Here is a 23,369-nt window from a genome sequence, read left to right on the forward strand (position 1 = left end):
GACTTGAGCTGGAGTTTCCAATTTAATGGAACCATATAGTGCTTATAGTGTGAATATAATCCTTGGGAGTCTGCAAGACTATATGAGGTAATCCTGAAATAAAGTGTCATCTATTTGAAACATTTTAAAATGCTAATTGAGACCCTAGTTTGCAAGATACTCAATTCTATAAACTGTTAAACTAATAAGAAACTTGGTGAATAATACAGATTTTTCTGAGAAGCTTCAGAATTATAATAGTAAAAGAAAAAAATCACAAATGAAGTAAAGATCAATTTGCTATATAAATATAAATATGTTTCCCTTTCGTGGCTTTATGACAATGACCTAAGATAAAGCATTGATGATAATGGTGTAATCGAGCTGATGGAGTTGTTTTTGTTTTTGTTTTTTTTTAATTTGAATTATCTAGATAATCTCAAAGGGAAAGGAGAAGTTGTAGATGGGGTCTGTAAGTTTTCCTTTTTCTTAACCTTTGATATTGTAACCTGGAGGATTTTCATCATTTTGCGTGAGAAGATTGAATGTGGTAAGCAGTATTTGATAAAGTATTATTTAGAAATTTATTATGAAACTACTTAGCAGTGTCAAAGGATACAGTTAGATTGATGCTATTAGTCTAGTTTCGTAGAGTTTGGTGAAACAAGTAATAAATGGTACAGGTAATTTAAGAATAATGCAATCATAGACTAGTGAAGGATAAACATCTCCACATCCTGCTTGTGCAAGAACCAAATTCAATCCATTTTGCCCATTCTTTAAGAAAACTGTAATGCAGTTTGTCTCGTTTCTTCTTTATGCTGTAGTTAATTATACATACCTCTCTTTGCCTTTACGTTTATAAAGTTCAGGGTGATTTTATCTCCTCAAATGAAAAATTGGGTGATCTCATGCCAGATACGTTTTTGAAAGGGTTTTTTAAAGTAGTGAGTGACAGTATTTGAAAACTTACCATGTGCCAGGTGCCTTTTTAAATATTCCAGCGCACTCACTTTAAGTCTTAATTTTGAGATGGCAGGGATTATTTTGTTGAATAAAAACATCTTGCTTGTTACTTTTTGCCTGTTTTCATTTTTTGATCTAGATATAAAATAAGCAATTTAGAATTTTTTAAAGGTAGTAAAAATCTCTGATTTAGTTTGACTAAAAATGTGATATTGTGTATCTGTATTGTCAAAGCTGTATTGTCGCACTTGAACCTTATACCACCACGGTAGTATGTTGTAATGTTACAGGTGGAACACTGCTTTGTTTTTTCCTTGTGGAACCCTCAACTGAGTTTAGTAGCTTGGGAAAATTGAAATGCACGTTGCAAATATGTACCTTTGATGTTGTTATGTTCAGTTTACAAAAATTGAATATTGGGAATAATGAGTTAATTCTTCATAGGGATTACTGTCTGATTACACTAAATTTGAACGTATAAAATCTCACTGGTCTATGTGGGTTTGCTTTGTTTCTTATAATGTTTATTCCTTTTAAAACCCAAGAATTGCTGAAGTGATCTTTTTGGTCTATGAGTCAATCTCAGCTAAATGATTCAGTCTCCGCCCCTGCTCCTTTCTCCCCTTATACTTGATCTATCAGGTAGAACATATCTGATTTTTTTTTTTTCCAGGTTGAATTGACCAAAGCAATGGTTATGGAGAAGCCTAGTCCCCTGCTGGTCGGGCGGGAATTTGTGAGACAGTATTACACACTGTTGAACCAGGCCCCAGACATGCTACACAGGTAAATTTTTTTTTCCCTGAGTATCACCTAATTCTGTGTTTTAGTGAGTATTTAAGATGCTCTTATTCCCTCAAGAGGGAGGAGACATATGTATACCTATGGCTGATGCATGTTGATATATTGCAGAAACCAACACAATATTGTAATTAACCTTCAGTTGAGAATTAAAAAAAAGATTCTCTGATTCATTATGCTCTTTCTAGGGTTGTTGCATAAAAATGCTTTGTAAGTACCAAAAGGTGGTGGGTATTCAAATTTTATAATAGTACAATATGTAAATATTTGAAAATTAGACAAAGTTTCCTATACATTATCAGAAATATAATGCTTTAAATATAAATGTATATTTGTACTTTTGGTTTTTTTTTGCGTATTTTTCTCTTGGTGAACCATTAATTATTTAGTTATGAATGTATTGAAGGTACGAGACTGTTCCTGTTCTGACATATTTTTGTGTTAATATGCTTTAAAAAATTAGGATGTATGGTTTTTTGTGGAAACGATTTATTGTAAATTAAAACAGATGTATGAAATAAACGTGGGAGTCTTTAGAAAAACAATGCTAATTTTTCTATGTAGATGCAAATATTTTTATTATGCGGTGTTTTAGCAATAATCTGTTATCTTACAAGGATAGTGCATGTATCATTAATTTTAATATCCATGAAATTTTTATTTTCTAAAAAATTGTTATGTTACTCCACTAATGATGAATATATAAGTTACCTTCAGTATTTGTTCCTATAAATAATGCTGCATTGTAGAAAACTCCTCAGTCTATTTCTGTGGAATTATTAGAATACTTTTTAGAAATTTCAAAATGTATGTGTATTTGTTGGACCAGAACTATTTTTTCTCCTATACCTTTCTTGATCTTTAAAAAAAAAAAGAAGCTCTTGGTGTAAGGCCTTGTGGAATAATTAACTTCATTTCACAGGTAAAGACACGATGCTATGCTATGCTAAGTCACTTCAGTCGTGTCCGACTCTGTGTGACCCCATAGACGGCAGCCTACCAGGCTCCCCTGTCCCTGGGATTCTCCAGGCAAGAACACCGGAATGGGTTGCCATTTCCTTCTCCAGTGCGTGAAAGTGAAAAGTCAAAGTGAAGTCGCTCAGTCGTGTCCGACTCTTAGCGACCCCACAGACTGAAGCCTACCAGGCTCCTCTGTCCATGGGATTTTCCAAGCAAGAGTACTGGAGAGGGGTGCCATTGCCTTGTCCGGGTAAAGACACTAAGGGCTTAAAAATTTGCTGGTATTCGCAGGACTATTGAGTGATATCTTTAAACCATAAACATCCCCCTTTTTGTTATTTTTTGGTCAATTGTATTCTTTGCTTTTAGTGGTTAGATACATTTAGAATTTAAAATGGAGTAGGAGTTGAAACAAACTAACCAAATATGTTTCTTGTCACTGTTGTTACTTATTGATTCTAACACATGTATTTTTTCACATTTTATCTCTGAGGTACATTTTAGATACAATGAAAAGAGGATTAGCCAGCAGTGAACTAAGTGGCTGGCTAATATGGAGCCTTTTAATAACTTAAAAAGTTGAAAGGTAGTTCAGGTATCCTTAAGGGCCCAGATCTGTCCATTTTTTGGGGATCATGGGGGAAACAATCAGGATAGAGAAAAATTTGGGTTGGTTTGTGAAAGATTGTTTGTCTGGAATACAGGTGCCAAGAAATCCTAATAGTGATTATCCCCGAGTTAGGGCATTGCATGTGTGTGTTGGCAGGGCTGGGGCGGAAGTTGTTGGCACCTTCCTAATTCAGTATTGTTGTAATGAAAACAAAACAGTTGAAGATATAGGTGAATTAAAGGTATGGAGAATTAATTAAGTCTGACGCTCCTAATGCATCAGCAAAAATGGAACTCCTTAAACTCTTCTGCCTGAGTTACTGGGTTTTAATGGGAATTTATCACATGCATTCTCAGATAGAAAAGGATTCTCCAAGACTATGGAGAGAATAGCTGTTTAGCCTTGTCTAGCTCTTGCGACCCTTTGGATTGTAGCCCACCAGGGTCCTCTGTCCATGGAATTCTCCAGCCAAGAATGCTAGAGTGGGTTGCCATTTCCTTCTCCAGGGGACCTTCCCCACCCAGGGATGGAACCTGAGTCTCCTGCATTGGCAGGAATGAGCCACCAGGGAAGTCTATAGAAATCCTTACCTATCATCAAGACTACCTGTCTTCTCCGTGAGTGAAAACGGGAACTTGTGTGTTACATGGCCTTCCTGAGGTGCACTACAAGATCCCTTCCAACACGATCATTCTTTCTTGAGACCTGGAGCTTTTGACTTGCAAAAATTCCTTGACCAAATTCATTCCCATTCAGCAAATGTTATGAATGTAGGGGGTGGAGCATACAAAGATGAGAAAGAAAACACATTCGTGCCTCCAAGAATGTACTAGTGAAGCAGATGGGTTCAAACATGAACAATAAATACCTGGTCTTAGGATGCTTAAAGATGACAAGTATCTTTCTGTTTTACAGGTTTTATGGAAAGAACTCTTCTTATGTCCATGGGGGATTGGATTCAAATGGAAAGCCAGCAGATGCTGTCTATGGACAGAAAGTAAGCATTAAGCATAACAAGCTTTATGTAGGCTGTTGATCAGCTAGGAAATAACCCATTGAATTGAGGTGGATACATGCTTAATGTTTGTTGATATTTGAGAATTAAAATTGTCAACTTCTGTTTGGAAATTTAGATATTCAGTAACTTCTTGATTTTATTAGTCATTGAAAATTTTTTTGTTCATTTGGTGTGATATATTCTGAAGTTTTTTTATGTTTGAAGATAATTGGTTTTAGCATGGAGATCACCTATTGTAAACATGTTTAGATATGTTAATTGAAGATAATAGTTTTAAAAAGTCAGAGTGTCACTGGAAATATAGTATACTAAGACAAATTACAGTGGGGTCTCTGTAGTTTGTAATTCAGATGTGCACAGATCAATGCTCTTTGTTGTGTTAGAAAGTTTTTTGTTATTGGAGCTTCTGCATTATCTCTTGCCTGATTCCTTAGGAAATCCATAGGAAAGTGATGTCACAAAACTTCACCAATTGCCACACTAAGATCCGCCACGTTGATGCTCATGCTACTCTGAATGACGGTGTGGTGGTCCAGGTGATGGGCTTGCTCTCTAATAACAACCAGGCTTTGAGGAGATTCATGCAGACCTTTGTCCTTGCTCCTGAGGTATGAAAAAAAAAGATATAAAAATTTGTACATGTCTTTCTAAAGACTGTTAATTTTTGAAATTTTAAATTTACAGAAATAGTACAGTAGTAACTCCTACATGTTATCTTACCTAGAGCCATATTTGCCCACACATTTATAATTCTATTTTTTTATGTAATTCTTTTTCTATTTACCTGTGTGTTTTAATTCTAAATTGTTTGAAAAGTAAATTGGAGACATTATGGCTAGTCATCTTCAGATACTGAAGTGAACATTTCTTAAGAATGAGCACTTCATTTCTTAATCAAAGTCAGGAGGTATTTACGGGATTTCCTGGTGGTCCAGTGACTAAGATTTCCCCTCCCTCCCAGTGTAACAGGCCCAAGTTTGATTCCTGAAGGAGAAGGAGGTGGCATCCCCCTCCAATATTCTTGTCTGGAGAATTCCGTGGATAGAGGAGCCTGGCGGGCTACAATCCATAGGGTCGCAAAGAATCAGACACGACTGAGCGACTAAGCAGCAGCAGGGAACTAGATCCCATGTGCCACAACTAAGACCTGGCACAGCCAAATAAATAAATAAATACAATATTTTAAAAAAATTGTAATACAGTTATCCATCTATAGTCCGTAATTAAATTTTGATTACTGTTCCAATAATACAAAGAATAGTATTTTTTTTCCTCATCCAAGATTCAGCTCATTATGACACATTGTGTTTAGCTCTTATGTCTTTTTAGGCTCCTTTAATCTGCTGTAATTCATTAACCTTTTGTTTATCAAGATGTAGACTTAGCAGCAGCAGGCATTTTTAAAGAGGACAATCAAGTTACCATGTAGAATGTGTCAGTTTAAATTGTCTGGTAGTTCCTGATTAGTTTTAGGTTATACGTGTCTTTCCGCATTTGATATCATTTAGTCCTATTATTTGGAGGCAATGGCACCCCATTCCAGTACTCTTGCTGGGCAAATCCCATGGACGGAGGAGCCTGGTAGGCTTCAGTCTGTGGGGTCGCTAAGAGTCGGACACAACTGAGCGACTTCACTTTGACTTTTCACTTTCACGCACTGGAGAAGGAAATGGCAACCCATTCCGGTGTTCTTGCCTGGAGAATCCCAGGGACGGGGGAGCCTGGTGGGCTGCCGTCTATGGGGTCACACAGAGTCGGACACGACTGAAGTGACTTAGCAGTCCTGTTATTACTGGAGAAGGCAATGGCAGCCCACTCCAGTACTCTTGCCTGGAAATCCATGGACGGAGGAGCCTGGTGGGCTGCTGTCTATGGGGTCGCATAGAGTCGGGCACAACTGAAGCAACTTAGCAGCAGCAGCAAAAACACACATTGGTTAGCAATGGAATTAAGAGAGTTGCAATAACTCTGAAGGACATGAGATATTAGTTGCTCAGTCGTGTCTGACTTTTTGCGACCCCATGGATTATAGCCCACGAGGCTACTCTGTCCATGGAATTCTCCAGGCAAGAATACTTCAGTGGGTTGCCATTTTCTTCTCCAGGGGATCTTCCTGACCTAGGAATCAAACCCCAATTCCAGGCAGATTCTTTATCATCTGAGCCACCAGGGAACTCTACAGTTTTCTAAAAGGAGAGATGAAGGAGAAGAAAAGAATATGTGTGTGTATATATGTATATGTATATATATGTGTGTGTGTATATATATGTGTATATATATATATATATACATACACATAGCTTCCCTTGTAGCTCAGTTGGTAAAGAATCTGCCTGCAGTGCAGGAGGCCTCCCTGGGTTCAATCCCTGGGTTGGGAAGATCTCCTAAAGAAGCAAGGGGATGGCAACCCACTCCAGTATCTTTGTCTGGAAAATCTCATGGACAGAGGAGCCTGGTGGGCTCAGTCCATGGGGTCACAAAGAGTCGGGCACGACTGAGCGACTAACACTTACACTTAGTCCTATTATTAGTATTACTTAGTTAAGGTGGTGGTCACCAGGTTGACATGTAAAGTTAATGTTTTTACTTTTCTCATCAGAATGTAAATTATGCTTGCTTCTTTTTTATTTATTTTATTTTTGGCTGCACTGACTCTTTGTTGCTGTCTCTGCCTGGTGGCAAGCTGGGGCTACTCTTTATTACAATGGCTTCTCTTGTTGTGGAACACAGGTTCTTGGTGCGTGGGCTTCAGTAGTTGTGGCTCACGGGCTTAGTTGCTCCAGGGCTGTGGACTCTTCCCAGACCTGCATTGGCTCGATGGGTTCTTATCCTCTGTACCACCAGGGGATTCCTTGCGGGCTTCTTTGAGACTGTGCATGTACTTATGTTCTTCATCAAATGTTTTAGGTATTAGTTTTAAGCATTCATGAATTCTTGCTACTCTGATGGGTACAAATGGTGATCATCTAAATTTTTTTTTTGTCTGTTCGTTGGCATTCTACTGTAAGTAACTTTACCTTTTTTCCTATCATGGGATCTTTGTTTAATAGATTTAATTAATAACTTTTATTGATTTCTAAAATGTCCCAGATCTGCTAAGTGTGAACCCTTTTGAGTGGGTTTGGTTTTTTTGTTTGTTTGGGGTGGTTTTTGGAAACAGGGCACTCCATGGCACAGGAGGTTTCAGGATCACCTTGCATTTTCCCTGCTCCATCCTCTAACCCGGTTTTGGGTTCAACTGTTTCTTCAAGGAGTCCTGGTTTTTTTTTTTTTTTTTTAGTTATCATGAAAGGACCACAGGTTTTGTTGATTAATTGCATTTGAAGTGTCTTGTTGCCAGGTCCAGAATGAGCAAAGTTAGGAATCCTGTCTGTGATCTGTGTGAGCATGTGGAAGGGGCTCATGATGACTTGCTGGCTGAAAGTTTTCTCTAGAATTACCCTTAAGATAATTTTCTGTTGAAGGACAATGAATCTAAAATCCCTGTCGTTTTACTGTTTAAATATAAACTCAGTTTATTTGAAAAATCACGTGAAGTCAGTTTAGTCATGATTTTTTGAGAAAGCTTAGATTATCTGTAGTGTTAAAATTGTTGATTGACTTAAATATGCAAGAAATCATGGGATATTAATAAATTTACTTCCTATCTTTCAAGAGGAAGATTTCAGTATTACCTAAGTATAATGGATTGTTTCATAAACTGTCTCATTTAATAATCAAAACTCTAGTTTGAGTTCGTATCCCTCATTTTACAGGTGAAGAAACAGTCTTAGAAATTGAATGACTAATAAATGACATAGATTTCAACATAAGTGTCTTATACCTAGGGTAGGCAAACCTTTTTAGCTATACCACATTTGAGTGCTTGTGTCAGTATTCTTGGATACAGATTTAGGGGATTTTAAAATACGTAGTTGGTAATAACGTATTTATTGTTCAAGAAATAATTTGAGATTTGGGTTTTGGCATCTTAAATAATTGGTCAATTTTTAGATATTCAAAAATTTTATTTTATTTAAGTGGTATTTTAAGCACTCGGTATATATGAGTGCTTCTTAACAAACATGTTAAGTCTTAAAATCTTGGAGATTTTAACCTATTTGAGATTAGAGCAAGGATCTTTTCCACCTTGACTTAAAATTTGAGCCTGGATAATTTTGTTGTCAGGGCTGTCCTGTGCAATGTAGGATGCTTAGTGACATCCCTGCCCTCCACTCAGTAATTGTCAGTTCTACTCCTCGATGGGAGAACTGAAATGTCTCCAGAAGTTGCCAAATGTCTCTTGGGATGGGCAATACTGCCATTAGTTGAGAACTAATGGCCCAGGGTAATTTGATGTAGGGTAACTTGGAGTTTGAAAAGCCTGCTTATAAATGAAAACTTTTTGTTGGTATTACAGGGCTCTGTTGCAAATAAGTTCTATGTTCACAATGATATCTTCAGATACCAAGATGAGGTCTTTGGTGGCTTTATCACTGAACCTCAGGAGGGTAAGTTACTTGTCTAAATTTTTTTTTGGATGGCATCAGTTTGACTTGAAGAGAGTGTAAGTTTCTTGAATGGTTTCATAATTCTTTGTATTTTTCATTAGTAACTTTTAATTGTTAAGATATAAGAAATCTTGGCAATTTTAACCTACTTGAGGCCAACCACTTAGTCTATGCCACTGGTATTGATGGGACACATTGAACTCCCAAGTTAGTAGACAAGTTATGGCAGCAGTAGTAGCATCTTGGTCACAGTTTGCATAGGACTCTGCAGAAGTTTAGATGGTACCTCCACTGCAGTGGTGTGTGTTACTAGAGTGGAACCCTAAGTTTTAGGAATTGAAACCTTGTAATGGTCAGCAAATATGCCTGCCCATTGCTCTGGAGAGAGACTGTATTTTAGTGTTTTCTATATGACTGAGGATTCTAAGTACTTTGTATTTATTTAAGGCTGTAATACAACAACCTTACAGATAAGTACGTTATGTACTGTTGTTCCCATTTAATAAACTAGGGCACAGGAGTCATACAGCTAGTTAGGCGGTAGAACATTTGTTGGATTACCTCAGATTCCATGCTTGTAATCCAGACATTAAAATAGCCTTAGTTCTGTCCTTAAATCCTGTCTCATGATTTTATCCAGTTGCCCTATTTTATCTTTTATGTGTTATGTACTCATATCATTGCCTTTTTTTGTCATGATGAACATTGTGAAAGTGAATATATTTGTGAATTAAGTGAACACAAAGATGTTAATTTTTTTTTTCTCATTTAGAATCTGAAGAAGAAGTAGAGGAGCCTGAAGAAAGACAGCAGACACCTGAGGTGGTACCTGATGATTCTGGAACTTTTTATGATCAAACTGTCAGGTAAGGAAAACTTTGTTCATCTGTCCAGAGCTGCATGAAAACTTGAGTTGTGTAGTCCTGTTTGCTGGAGGGCAGCCATAATGCTCAGAATTGTCTCAGTGATAATTTCCCAGAAGAAAGGTTTTGCTTTTGGTGTCTAACATAAATATATAAAGCATGTTTAATATAGATTGTTCTCTGAGACCTACTTAAATAGTATCCATAAGTAGCTTTTTGGTTCAGTTTTTTTTCTTCACCATAAGTGGAAATAGATTTGAGATTTATCAAGTGTTAATAGCATAAGTGTTATTATTAACACTTGATAATTAATAATAATTTATCAAGTGTTAATAAGGCATAGCATTAAGTGCTTTGAGAGAACTAGAAGGTGTGATGGGACTGACTTTACTCACCTGGGTTGCTGGTTGAAAATGAAGATTCATTATCCTACCACAAGCCTACCAAATTAGAAGTTCAGGAGAAAAGCATATGCAGTTTTAAAAGACTGTTCCTATGACTTGTGTGGAAGTTTAAGAACTGTTTTGAATTACAGCTGATTTTTTTTTTTCCTCCAAAATTCCTTGTGTTTTTAGTGTGAGAAAATGTTTGGGTTGTAAAAACCACATGACATTTTAACCATTTTCAAGTGTACTTTATAGTAGTGTGAAGTATATGCACACAGTTGTGCAACAGATATCTAGAACTTTTTATCTTACACAACTGAAACCATACCTATTAAACAGCTCCCTTTCCCCCCTGCCTACCGCCTATTAAGAGTTTTGTGATATGTGATAGGTAAACTGTGATAATTTGAGATTTCAAGAAACAATGGTCTGCTACTGCTGCTAAGTCGCTTCAGTTGTGTCTGACTCTATGCGACCCCATAGATGGCAGCCCACCAGGCTCCCCCGTCCCTGGGATTCTCCAGGCAAGAACACTGGAGTGGGTTGCCATTTCCTTCTCCAATGCATGAAAGTGAAAAGTGAAAGTAAAGTCGCTCAGTCGTGTCCGACTCTTAGCGACCCCATGGACTGCAGCCTACCAGGCTCCTCCGTCCGTGGGATTTTCCAGGCAAGGGTACTGGAGTGGGGTGCCATTGCCTTCTCCAAACAATGGTCTAGTTCCTTTTGATATGCTTGATGCATTTACTTAATCAGAATCTAGCAAATCTGACTTGCTCATCGAGGGCTTTTCTGAAAAGTTTTCATGTTTTAATACTCAAATACATAATTTGTAGATATTTGTGGGGAGGAGGGAGCTATTTTTAGGTTCAGGTCTCTATAGGAATTTCTTGCTAAATCAATGGAAGCAGAATGATATTTCTCAAATTTTACTGTGAAAGCAATGACTTAGAAGAACATTTAGAAGAACCTGTTGCTGAACCAGAGCCTGAACCGGAACCAGAACCAGAGCAGGAACCTGTATCTGAAGTCCAGGAGGAAAAGTCTGAGCCAGTCTTGGAAGAAACTGCTCCTGAGGATGTTCAGAAGAGTTCTTCTCCAGCACCAGCAGACATAGCCCAGACAGTGCAGGAGGACTTGAGAGTATGCAGCATGTCTTCAGTTTTATTCTGCTTCTTTCTGTTGTAAAAAATCTCTTCTCCGTTTTTGTTGCTAGGATGACTTTTGTAGGTGAATTTTTGTATTCATTTGGGGAAATTCTTCCATATTGAACCATACCTCAGATAAGATGCATATTGCATTATAAAGTCAAAAGGAATTTTTTTCCCTCCTCTAAGGAAATTTGAATACTTTCAGACAAGTTTTGGGTGCTATATTATTGCCATATCAACAAACCTTCTTTTTAATACCGCATTCAAATTGCATGTTACTATGTGCTTGTTACACAAAAAAAGGATAGTGTATCTTCAAAAAAATTACATGGCACAGCAGACTTTTCCCTGAAATCTAATTGAGGACAACTTTACAGTAGAAGTAGAAACTAATTGTAATATGTTCTAATTAGAATAACTGATTTCAAAAGTTTGAAGCTTTTCAGTTACCTCTCATGAGTCACACCAGGATGATACTGGCTGAATTCACAGGACCTTTACAGCTGATGCTCTGTGAAGGAGTATGTTTTAGGGCTGTATATATGCAGCCAGGGTTCTTAAATTGTTATTTGTCTAAGAGTTATTAAGTGTCTTGAAATTTTCTGAGCATTATTCTATGGGAACTGTCAGTAACCTCCCTGGTTTGTAGTTTGCTGTTCTGTATAAAATAGGTTTGTAGGTGAGTAGTAAAGAGAAATGGTGACATGACTGTAGCTTGCAGGTGGAAAATTATGTTTATTGGAGTGAGAGTAGATGACAAGTTAGGTGGTTTAACTGTAGTCCTGGAGAGAGGTAATGACATCTTGGATTAGAGTCATGGCAGTGAAGATGAAGAGATAAGAGGTAAATAAGATCTGGTGATTTTGGTACTGATTGAGATAATTCAAGAATTGGATCATAGAGTGAGAATATCCAAGGAGGAAGAGCTGGCTTTGGAGGGAGAATTTTCCTGGATTCACAAACTTGAAATTGAGTGGAAGTAGCTGCTCATATTTTGCTGATGCTTGATAAGACCTAGGGAATTTTAGTACTAAATTTTAAGTGCTGGGGCAAAGGAATCTCAAGTTACTTAGAAACCATCTTGCCTCTTGAGAATGTGATGCACATATAATGTACAAGAAATCAAAAGCCTAGAACTTTTATATTGTTTTGCTAAGTATTATAACAACTCATGGTGGTATTCCCTTAGACCTTTTCTTGGGCATCTGTGACCAGTAAGAACCTTCCACCCAGTGGAGCTGTTCCAGTTACTGGGATACCCCCACATGTTGTTAAAGTACCAGCTTCACAGGTGAGTTTATAATTAAATTTGCATGTTAGGCAAATTTACTTATATTTTCACGTAATGTGAATTTAGAGAGGTTTAACAGATAAGACAGGGTTCCCTGATGGCTCAGTGATAAAGAATCCACCTGCCAGTGCAGGAGACACAGGTTCGATCCCTGGGTTGGGATGATCCCCTGGAGAAGGAAATGGCCACCCACTCCAGTATTCTTGCCTGGAGAATTCCATGGACAGAGGAGCCTGGCAGGCTACAGTCCATGGGGTCACAAAGAGTCGGGCACGACTTGACAACTAAGGAACAGCAACAGCAACAAATAAGGCAGAGGAGAATGGGTACAAAGTGATTTTTAATGTGTTTTTATTTTTGTTTGTTTGGGTTTTTTGGAGGGAATGGTGAGAGAACTCAAGAATGGTCATTTTCTAGTTTTAAACCTTATTGTTAGTTAGAACACTTAAAAAGGAAAAAAAAGATAAGCTTGCTTTGATTTTGACGCATACATTTTTCAGCCTCGCCCGGAGTCTAAGCCTGAATCTCAGATTCCACTTCAGAGGCCTCAGAGGGATCAGAGGGTGCGAGAACAGCGAATAAATGTTCCTCCCCAGAGGGGACCCAGACCAGGTGAGAGCTCAGAAGGGCTTCTCTACGCTGGGCATGTTGAGGATGAGAGCTTGTTTTGGGAGGGCAGTTGATATTTGTGGGTACTTAGATTTAAAAATACATTGCAGAGTGAATTGAATTATCTGTGTTTAGGGGTAGAGAGAAAACTGTTGAATGGAACAGTTACTGCAAGGTGTCTTCTTTCTCATTCCTTGCTGTTTTTGTTTCCTCTTCAGTCCGTGAGGCTGGTGAGCAAGGCGATGTGGAACCCCGAAGAATTGTGAGACACCCTGACAGTCACCAGCTCTTCATTGGCAACCTGCCTCATGAGGTGGATAAATCAGAGCTTAAAGACTTTTTTCAAAGTAGGTTATTAAGGTTTTTTTTTCCCATCTTTTTTTAAGATTTAGTTTTAATTGGAAGATAATTGCTTTACAGCGTTGTGTTGGTTTCTGCCATACAGCAATGCGAATCACCCCTAGGATACATATGCACCCTCCCTCTTGAACCTCCCTCCCACTCATGTTGTTGAGTTTTAAACACTAGATTCATCTGCTGTCCGATAGAAATAGAAGATAGTCACGTATGTAATTTTAAGTTTTCTAGTAACACTTCATTTTTTATTTGTAAGATATATTTATTTATTTGACTGCGCCGGGTCTTTGTTGCTGCACTTGGCCTTCTCTAGTCGTGGTGCACGAGCTTCTCTTTGCAGTGGCTTATTGCGGAGCACCAGCTCTAGGGTGCTTGGGCTTCAGTAGTTGGGACACACAGGCTTAGCTGCTCTGCGGCACGTGGGATCTTCCCGGACCAGGGATCAAACCCCTGTCACCTGCATTGGCAGGCAGATTCTTAACCACTAGATCACCCTGTAGTTACACTTTCAGTTCAGTTCAGTTCAGTTGCTCAGTCGTGCCCGACTCTTAGAACTGGACAATTAAATTAGTATTTCACTTAACCTAGTGTGTCTAAGACATCATCTGAATATATGTAAACATGAAATATTTTCCGTGATCCTATTGTAAGTCTTTGAAATCCTGTGTGTGTGTTGGCACACAGGGCACGTCTTTCAGAGTAGCCACAGTTCACATTCCCTATAGCCACATGTGCCTGGTGGCTGTTGGTGGACAATGTGCATGTAATATTTTTTAAAGTGTTCTAACTTATTTGATAATCTGTGTTTCACTTGCAGATTATGGGAATGTGGTAGAACTGCGTATTAACAGTGGTGGGAAATTACCCAATTTTGGGTTTGTTGTGTTTGATGATTCTGAGCCTGTTCAGAAGGTGCTTAGCAACAGGGTAAGCAATTTTCCATCTTGTATTTTTTTTTTATCTTAATGTATTCATCCATCCTTAAAACTGTGTCTTACATGTAAAGTGCAATTTATTCCAACCTGTCTGGGTAATATTTTTCATCATGTTTAACCATTATTAAAAGAATTGCCTGGGAACTTAGCAAAACAAAGTATCATATAAATAGTTTTGGCCTAAGTTGCGTGATGGAGAGTGAAGTAACTGTGGTTGCCAGTACTCTGAGATTTATGCAGATCCTTTATTCGTTGTAAGAGATGAATGAAGCACTATGTGTCTTTTAGCCAAGAACTTAGAATCAGTTTGTTTACCAGGTATACTTGGAGTTTTCCTATATAACTGTTCGGGTATAACTACGAGGAGCGTCTCCTTTTGTTCTTTAACTTGTCTGGGTTTGGAGTCAGTCTACCTTCTCCAATAGTAGAGGAATTTGTAGAATTGGAGTCTTGTTTCTGTGTCCGTATAAGACCCCTTTCCTTCCCCCACATCTTTCATTAGCAAAAAAGCTCTGTAGTAGTAGTCGTTGTAGAGAAAAACAAAGATATAAATACTGTTAATTTACTGAGATGAGTGTGGGAATTTTAAGACCTCACTTTTTTTCAATTGAGGTGAAACTCACATAACAAAATTAAACATTTTAAAGGGTACAATTCAGTGACATTTAATACACATTGTTGTGCAACCATCACCTGTCTAGTTGCAAACAGTTTCATCAAGAGTAAGTCCCTTACCCATTAAGCAGTCTCTGCCCATATCCTCTCTCCCCAGGCCCTGGCAACCACTAGTCTATTTTGAGTGTCTGCCAGTTAAAGCTTACACATTTTATTAACCATGTTAGTTAGAAATGGTTCAGATCATTATTTCCCAGTGGTTCTCTAGAATGTCTGATATTCTCCAGAATGTTAGTGGATATACTGCAAAGTTTAATGCTGTGGTTATAAGTTAGCCTTCATTTGGAAATGTGCATTATCTATCAAACTGTTTGACCACTTTTTGTGAAGCATCTCCTGCAAAACATTGAGAAATGTGGAGAAAATAATGGCTTATCTCACCCAGAACACAGGAATACTGAACCCAGAAATGTCCTAAAGGCCTTGTTGTAAATTCACCATTAAGCATGTGATAGTTCAGTGGTCACACTTTTTGGTGCAGCCTTGAATTTGTATTTTCAATGGTGTGATAATCCCAGTGGGGCCAAACAAGGTCAGAGCTGATTGCTTCCTAGTTAATTATCCAAGAGGAGGGCTTTGGTGTTTCATTGACGGCATGTGGGTGAGTCATGATATCTTTAGGCATAAGAATTGTTGAAGTAAAGTTCCTCAGAAAGGGGTGTATGTCTGGTACCTTTTTTCATTCAGATTGCTTCTGTCCTTTTGATACCTCCTTAGAGATGTCTTCTATAACTACCTTTTAAAATATCTGCAGTCACAACCTCTTATCTTTCAGGATTAAAATACTTCTGTTTTTCTCACTGTATGTAGAACGTTGCCAGGAATAGCACTTCATATTAATGTGTATGATTTATATAGTGTATAAAATATTTGTAATATTGGATGTGTTAAGATATTTATATATGTACAAATATATGTTTAATCAGAATATAAAATTTAAATTAGAATCAGAGCTCAAAAGGGACTTCCCTGCCCAACCCCTGTGCAGGTTTCCTCACATGCACTTTCAGATCATGTCTGTGTACTTTGGGAGCTTCAAATGTAGCTTGCTTTAGGTGGCTCAGACAGTAAAGAAACTGCCTGCAAGGTTTTAGATCCAGGTTCAATCCCTGGGTCAGGAAGATCCCCTGGAGAAGGGAATGGCAACCCACTCCAGTGTTCTTGCCTGGAGAATTCCATGGACAGAGGAGCCTGGTGGGCTACAGTCTATGGGGTTGCAAAGAGTTGGACATAACTGAGCAAGAAATGAGTTGGACATGACTGAGCGACTAACGCTAGCCTCACCTCACTGTCTGGGTAGAAGTTTACCTTATTCCCTTCAGCAGTTTTTTGTGTACAGAAATAGCTTGTAGAATATAACTCGTGTCTGTCCATGCTGTGTAGACTGAGTGCTTATACTTTGCTGTCAGTATGCCTGGGTTTACATTGCTCTTCTGTCACTCACTAGACTTGTGACCTGTGTAGTATGTGTTCTTTAACCTCCCTAGTACCAGTTTGCTGGTCTATATAAAATAGTTGTGATAATAACCCTTGAAGGGTTGTTGTGAAGATTAAAAGAGATAATAAAAGTGAAGTATATAGAACACTTCTGCATAGTAAGAACTGTTAGGTATTTCTTTTGAAAAAATACTTCTGTTAGAAAACCACAGAGTGCCAGCAAGGAACATAAATTGAGTTGATTGAAATCTTGAGTAACCCTTTGTTTACTATAGTTCTTTTGGCAAAAAAGAAGACCCAAGACTTTTTCCCCCTGCACTAAGATCTAGTATTGTTATTTTAGTATTTTCCCAAATTCTGTTAAGGCAAATTGCATTTTCTTAAGGTTATATTGAAATGAAATTCATGATGTTTTTGAGATGTATGTGTACTCTGCATAAACATGTACAGCAAAATCTTTCCACATTACATGATGATGGGATTTTATTCTAAGTCTCCCAGCCCCTGGAAAAGGTGGCAATTTTTATTTATATCCCACTTACATAATTCTATGAGAAGGTAAGGTTTACTTTAATAAGAGTTACTTGTACTGCTGTGTACAAGTGGACTTTTAAACTTTTGAACTAACTTGAATACCTAATCACTTTTTCATGTATCTGTTAATGGAAAAATTATGTGTTCTGAGTTTGAGACAAAAAGTGAACTGTGAGAAGGCAGCTGATTTGTAAGCTGCTGATTCTTTGTTTTTCTTTTTCTAGCTTTCTTTTATCTTTGAGAGCTAGCTCATAAGCTCTTTTGCTACTCTTTTGAGAGTAGTTCATAAGCACTCTGTAAATCTGTTCACCTTGATTCTTACAGCCCATCATGTTCAGAGGAGAGGTCCGTCTGAACGTGGAAGAAAAGAAGACTCGAGCTGCCCGTGAAGGGGACCGCCGGGATAACCGCCTGCGGGGACCTGGAGGCCCTCGAGGTGGGCTGGGTGGTGGCATGAGAGGCCCACCTCGTGGAGGCATGGTGCAGAAACCAGGATTTGGAGTGGGCAGGAGCATTGCTCCAAGGCAGTGAATTGCTCTTCACCAGTCTTCAGGCAGCAGTACAAACTAGCTCCCACAGAATGATGAATTTCTTCAGCCAACCTTGGTATCTTGGAATATGATCCTAGTCTATCATAAACTGCTTAAGTTTGTACAATTTTACTTTTTGTGTTAATGGTGTGTGCTCCTTCTCTCCCCTGCCCCCCACCTTTTAGTCCGTCACTTCCAATTTTGTGGAATATTTTAGGAAAAATGGATTTTTAAAGAAGAAAAAAAAGACTGAATTTCTTTGCTTTATTTGCATATACAGACTGGATTTTTTTTTTTTTAACAGTTTCCCCAAAGGAATGTGTCTTGCTTCTTACTGACATTTGGTATGTTTCATTCATTGGACTATTTCTTACTTACTTTCTATGTATTTCAAAAGCCTGTGAGAACTACAGGATTTGATAAACATTTTGAAGACCGGAGAAACCCAAATTGTTTTCCTCTTTGAGAGTCATGACTATCTTCTGGTGTGGAGAAATTGCCATTGGAAAAATTGACAATTTTGATTCTCGTTGATGTGGTTAAAAACTGAATAAAAGGTGTTCGAGTTTTCTTTTAAAACATGATCACAAAACAGTTCTAAAATCTACTGTTTTTGACATTGGAATTTAAGTTGTGAGATAGGTTTAAATGTCTAGAATGCAACTGATAAGCTTTTCTTGAACTGTTTTTTTTTGAAGTAGAGTTTTTTTCATGTTTAATTTGTATTTGTAAAAAAAGAAAAAAGAACAAAAAAAATTTCCAAATCTAAGTAACACAAAACCAGAGCAAAACTGTTGTGCCTTCTATTTATCTTTGATTCCAGTCTTGGCAATTGTTTAAAGAAAATAATAATAAAAAAAAAAAAGACCCCTAGATTTGTTCTATCAGGTTCAGAGTATGTTGGGAATTATGACCCCATTTTTTACTCTGTATGTCTTGTGTTCATTTGTTATGCCTTATTCTGAAATTGAGTTTCAAACTGGAATGCCTTTGAGTACAGATGCTTCTGTAGAGTCCTTTGACCTGAATAGTTCAGCATTTGTATTAAGTTTTATTTCAGTGTCTATTCAGAATCCTAATCATAGCCTATAAGAAAGAATGTGACATTAATGTTGAACTTTGATGGTGTGCTTGAGTGAGTGCTAGGTTTTTTTTTTTTTTAATCATAGCCATATGGTAAATTTTCTGTTTTGTTATGGTTCCCTTTCCCTGGTGGGCATGCAGTGGGTATTTCTTGGAAATGGCCAATTTTTATTAAAACGTTTCTGGAAGATCTGGCGATATAGACTAATACTCGTTTTGCATGGTGTGTGTTGAGTGCTGTGTGTGAGATGGGTGAAGGCTTTGTTCACACATTTGTGTAGCAAGCCTTTGTGTGATAACTTGTCACTACCAATTGAAGGGCAATGAGGTTGTCAACTTAAACTTATTTTTTTTTTTAACAGTGTTCATCTTTAAGACTATTGTTTGAGGCTAGTATATTAGTAGGAATAGGAATGTTTTGCTGTACTGGGAAACTAGGTTTACTGAAGGGCGTAATGTTAAATGAAGTTTTTGATGTTATCAGTTGGTCCTTAGTACCGCAAATATTTGAAAATTGGCAACATCTCCTTCATATATAACAACATAAAAAAACTTACATAACTGAATCCCATAGCTGGTTTTTGGGTCAGTTTAAACAACTAGTTGGTAACCACTTCATTTGGCCCAGAATTAGAAGAAATTCAGCTTGTACTTTTGTAGCTTATATTAAGCTTGTAGTAGAAAAGAAAATTTAGCCTGAGTTATTTTTGAGGAAAAAAAATTAAGTTGCAGTAACTATTAGGTGATAAAATATAGATAACCTAGAAATCATTTTTCATAAGTGAATACTAAACCATACATTTCTAAATGTTTTTCCTCCTCAGAGCAGAGCTTTAAGGGCACTAACTAAATACAGTGTTTCTCAACTTGGGGCTATTGTTATATCCTAGAGGACATGCACAAATTTGTGGGGTTTTTTGGTGGGGAGGCGGGTGGAGGGAGATGCATGCCCTGCATCTGGTGTTTGGTGAATGGGGGCCAGTGATGCCAAAATGCTCTTGGAAAATGAAGCAACCCCACTGAGAACACAGGGAGTCCTTACTCCTGTAATTCATGGTGGGTAGAATGGTGGAGTAGGACAACTGGAGTGAAGACTCATTCGTTTGAAATAGAGTCTCAGAAAAATAGCAACTAGAAATCTCTCAGGAATTATAGTAACAACTACTGTTAAGTAATTAATCCCAACTTTACTTTATTTGTACCAATTGTGTGTGTATTGTGTTTTAATTTGGAGAGGTAGCAATATACTATATGCTGCTTGTAATTTATTGCAGGGAATTCCTGCATAATTTCACAAAAGGTTGCTTCAGTAATTTCAAGTTACCATAATTGGGATATTGTGGTGGTTTGACTTGCATTGGACTTTATAAATAGGATTCAGCACCCTGGTTAACACTCTTAAGTATCTAGCTATCACTGATAACATTTACTGCTGATGTAATAAACATGTTACCCTAGGTACACATTTATTCACATATTTCACAGTTAGTGAAAATAAAATAGATGAGGGCAAGATTTTCTGTAGGGAGCATCACCTCATCACATTCAACTTAATTTTTTGTCTGTTGGAATGGCCCAACATGTAATTCTTTTCTCCTGAGCTTAAAACCCTTCACACATGAACATTTTAGCTAAGGTACACTAGTTTGGTTCAGTAGATCTCAGTCTTTTAAGACCTGTTGAAAATAAATAGACCTTTGACTGTACAAAAATACTTTTGTTTGCTTTATATTGAGGGCCATTTTGTGTTTTCCTGTGTTCTCAACATTTTGAGTTATTGCTGCGAAGTGGTGAAATGGATAATGCAAGAATAATTGTTTGGTTTTGGATCAGTAGGTTACTACCACCATGTTAGTTGAATTGCACTTTAGTTTTAGGTTAGACAACTAAATTTTTCACAGCTATACCCTGTGAATTAGGTGTTATTCCCCTCCCAAAGTAGTAGGTGAAGAAAGTACATCACGAACCTCCATGTAGTAGGAGCAGATTGGCCTCCAAAACTGATGCTTTTTTTCTAGAACCATAGTGCCTACCTGTATTTACATTTGAATACCATTAAGGGAATAGGGCATGAAATAACTACAGTGTAGAGACTTGAGTCTGCAAAACTTTCAGGTCAAGACTAGCATTACCATTTTCTATTCCCATGAGGGTAAAGTAGTTAAACATTAATTTTGTAGGGCTTCTTTTTATTTGCAGACTGTATTGTAACACATTGCTATTGAATTACTAGATTATTTTCTCATCTGGTTTGGTAATACATTTAGTACAATTTAATCTGGATGTGGAAGACAATATTTTTAGCATCATCCAGGTTAGTTGAGTTGTGTTTTTTGCTTATAACTGCCATCCTCTGATACTTTTCTTCATCCCTTTATTTGAGAAACCTGGTAGAGTTAGTGATTTAGTGGAGAACGTGGCACTTTATAGATACCGTTTGTTAGAATATATGAAAATTTCTTTCTATGAAGTTTAAATTTGTAGTCCATTGTTTCTCTTGTGGCTTATTTTAGGTAAGTTGTTTGCATTTGTCAAATCTACTGATCTATAAAAATAATTTTTATATTAAAGCTTTATTTTTGTGCTACTTAAAAGAATCTCTGTAGGAGCTGTATACAGATTACACAGTTGTTGAACTTGTAGTTGAGCAATTTTGAATCTTGTAAAAGAAGCAACTTCAACATTTATTTGAATATGGAGTTCTAGCTAAGTGCCTAATGTACCACACATTGGCAGTGGACAATTAGGGGTAGTCTTTTGCAAATGTTAGAAACCTTAAAGCATGTGTTAGAAACTTAGCAATACTTTATGTGGGATGGGTTGTAGGTTAAAGTTGCTTGTCATGTTGTACTAGGTCATTAAATGAGGACTTCTGGTTTTAGGGTAGTAATACCTTTTGGAATTTGTGTTTACTGTAATATCAAGGTTCTGGGGACCATAGATGGGCTTGTGAACTTACTAGACTGAATTAAAGATACAGTGGCACATGTGAGATAAAACTTTGATTTTTATTATTTTTAGTGGATATGTATCTAACTCTGAATGATGCTGAAATTAGATTGCTTTGCTCATGCGTTCATGCAGCAGTCTTTAATAATGGCCTGAATGAGTGAAAGGTTGATTAAAGGTGGCCTACAACCCTTAACCAGTTTTACTTTTGATCATGCTTATGTATTGGCTTAGAATCAAAGTTGTTGTCTTTTGATTGCATGACTTTCGAAGTCTCTCCTCTTCAGTTTCCACTCAAACCTGGTAACCCCCAGTGAGAAGAATATAGTATTGGAAATCAGTTCTCTTGTTACTTCCATAAACCATGTGACCTGGTCAGTTACAGAAATCTATGCAGGGTTATTACTTTGAAATGTGTCCAATGTCACAGATTCCTAAGGGACTTGTATCCATTCAGTGTGTCTTTGTGTGTTTTTTTTTTTTTAAGTAAGTGATGCTTACCCAAAAATTCACTATTGAAGTACTTTAGCAAGTATTTATTTTTCAGAAACCCACTTGTGGGAAGTTTTCCTGTATTTTTGGTAGTAATTAGAGGGATGATTATATCATTTAATATGGATATAGTTTTAACTATTGCTGTAATTAACCACTTTGGTTACTGATACTCTCCCTAAGTTTTGTTGTCACCTGTTTGGGTTTGGTTTAGATTCTTAAATTTTTTATGAGGAGTGTATGTACAATGATTTGGCCCTTTTAAATGAAGACGTAAGGAATTAGGGAAGAAGGGACTTCATTTAAAGATTCAGTGTACAATTTAAGTAGACTATGTAGAACATACATTGTGTTAAAAATAAATTTGCATAGGTATCTACATTGGTTTTCAAGAAGAGTGGGATAGGGGTGGAATTTAGCTGATGGAATATGAATAATTTATGGTTTATATAAAAGAAAGTCATAATTTTAAGTGAGAAACTATTTCTATAAAGTTCCCCCGTACTGATGATTATCACAAGAAACAGGAGGAGACTCCTAGATTTCTTAGAATATCAGTGCTGGAAAGGACTAAGGTGATTTGTATAACCCTTGCAATTTTCAAAAGGTGGATGACTCAGATGACTAGTACAGCACATTCAGGAGTTTCCAGTCCTGCCGTGTGTTTGCTTTAGTAAGCCAAAGCTGTTGAAAGGTAGGATGTGGGGAGGAAAGGGAAGGAGCCACACTGTGTGCTTATCCAGTTGCTTCATTAGCTCAGTTTTCATACCCACGTTTTTTGTTTTCTTCCAACTGTTTTAATGCCCCGTTCCAGGGCCTTTTGTCAATAAGGACATTAACTTGTGTTCCCCTCAGGGATGGGTTTACTACTAGCCGTCAGAAAGCTATTGGGTATCCTAATGTGTTAATAGCTGAAACTCAGCTGTAATTTTCTCCTAAACCCGTCAGCAGTTTGCATTCTGTACATTGTGGTGCTTTCCCCACCTTGTATTGTTACAACTGTAAGCTCCTAAGGGGCAGCAATTTGGTCTTAGCCATATACCCTGTTCAGTGCCTGGCAGCACCATGTTTGAATCAGGGTCCTAATCTGCCTTTCCAGTGGTTTTTCCTATTCTTCACGGAAGGATGTGTATGGTTTGCTGACAAGCTAGGTATTACTGATTCCGTGGCTTCAAGTGCCTTCACTCTCCTGAAGATAGACTTGCATCTGCATTCTCCCTGCCTCCCCTCCCCCCCCACCTCCCGTCTCTTACCAT

The 23,369-nt window shown here is 37.5% G+C and overlaps 1 protein-coding gene across 3 annotated transcripts in view; it reads left to right on the top strand.

Moving 5' to 3' along the window:
* Positions 1 to 23,357, top strand: part of G3BP1 (G3BP stress granule assembly factor 1) — a 34,289-nt gene extending 10,932 nt beyond the window's left edge. For 2 of the 3 annotated variants that reach the window (XM_005898219.3, XM_014478937.2), the window contains exons 2-12: positions 1,619 to 1,731; positions 4,232 to 4,313; positions 4,769 to 4,942; positions 8,734 to 8,824; positions 9,597 to 9,690; positions 11,012 to 11,213; positions 12,411 to 12,512; positions 13,013 to 13,124; positions 13,340 to 13,468; positions 14,296 to 14,405; positions 17,384 to 23,357. In XM_005898219.3, coding sequence (XP_005898281.1) covers positions 1,637 to 1,731; positions 4,232 to 4,313; positions 4,769 to 4,942; positions 8,734 to 8,824; positions 9,597 to 9,690; positions 11,012 to 11,213; positions 12,411 to 12,512; positions 13,013 to 13,124; positions 13,340 to 13,468; positions 14,296 to 14,405; positions 17,384 to 17,590 — 1,398 coding nt within the window. In that variant the 5' untranslated portion in view covers positions 1,619 to 1,636 and the 3' untranslated portion in view covers positions 17,591 to 23,357. Of the gene's footprint in view, positions 1 to 422; positions 530 to 1,618; positions 1,732 to 4,231; positions 4,314 to 4,768; positions 4,943 to 8,733; positions 8,825 to 9,596; positions 9,691 to 11,011; positions 11,214 to 12,410; positions 12,513 to 13,012; positions 13,125 to 13,339; positions 13,469 to 14,295; positions 14,406 to 17,383 lie in introns of those variants that run through there. The other variant, XM_070374657.1, reaches the window with a different exon arrangement.
* The last annotated feature ends 12 nt before the right edge of the window (positions 23,358 to 23,369 follow it).

The sequence above is a fragment of the Bos mutus genome, chromosome 7, assembly GCF_027580195.1.
Source record: "Bos mutus isolate GX-2022 chromosome 7, NWIPB_WYAK_1.1, whole genome shotgun sequence".
Taxonomy (NCBI): Eukaryota; Metazoa; Chordata; class Mammalia; order Artiodactyla; family Bovidae; genus Bos; species Bos mutus.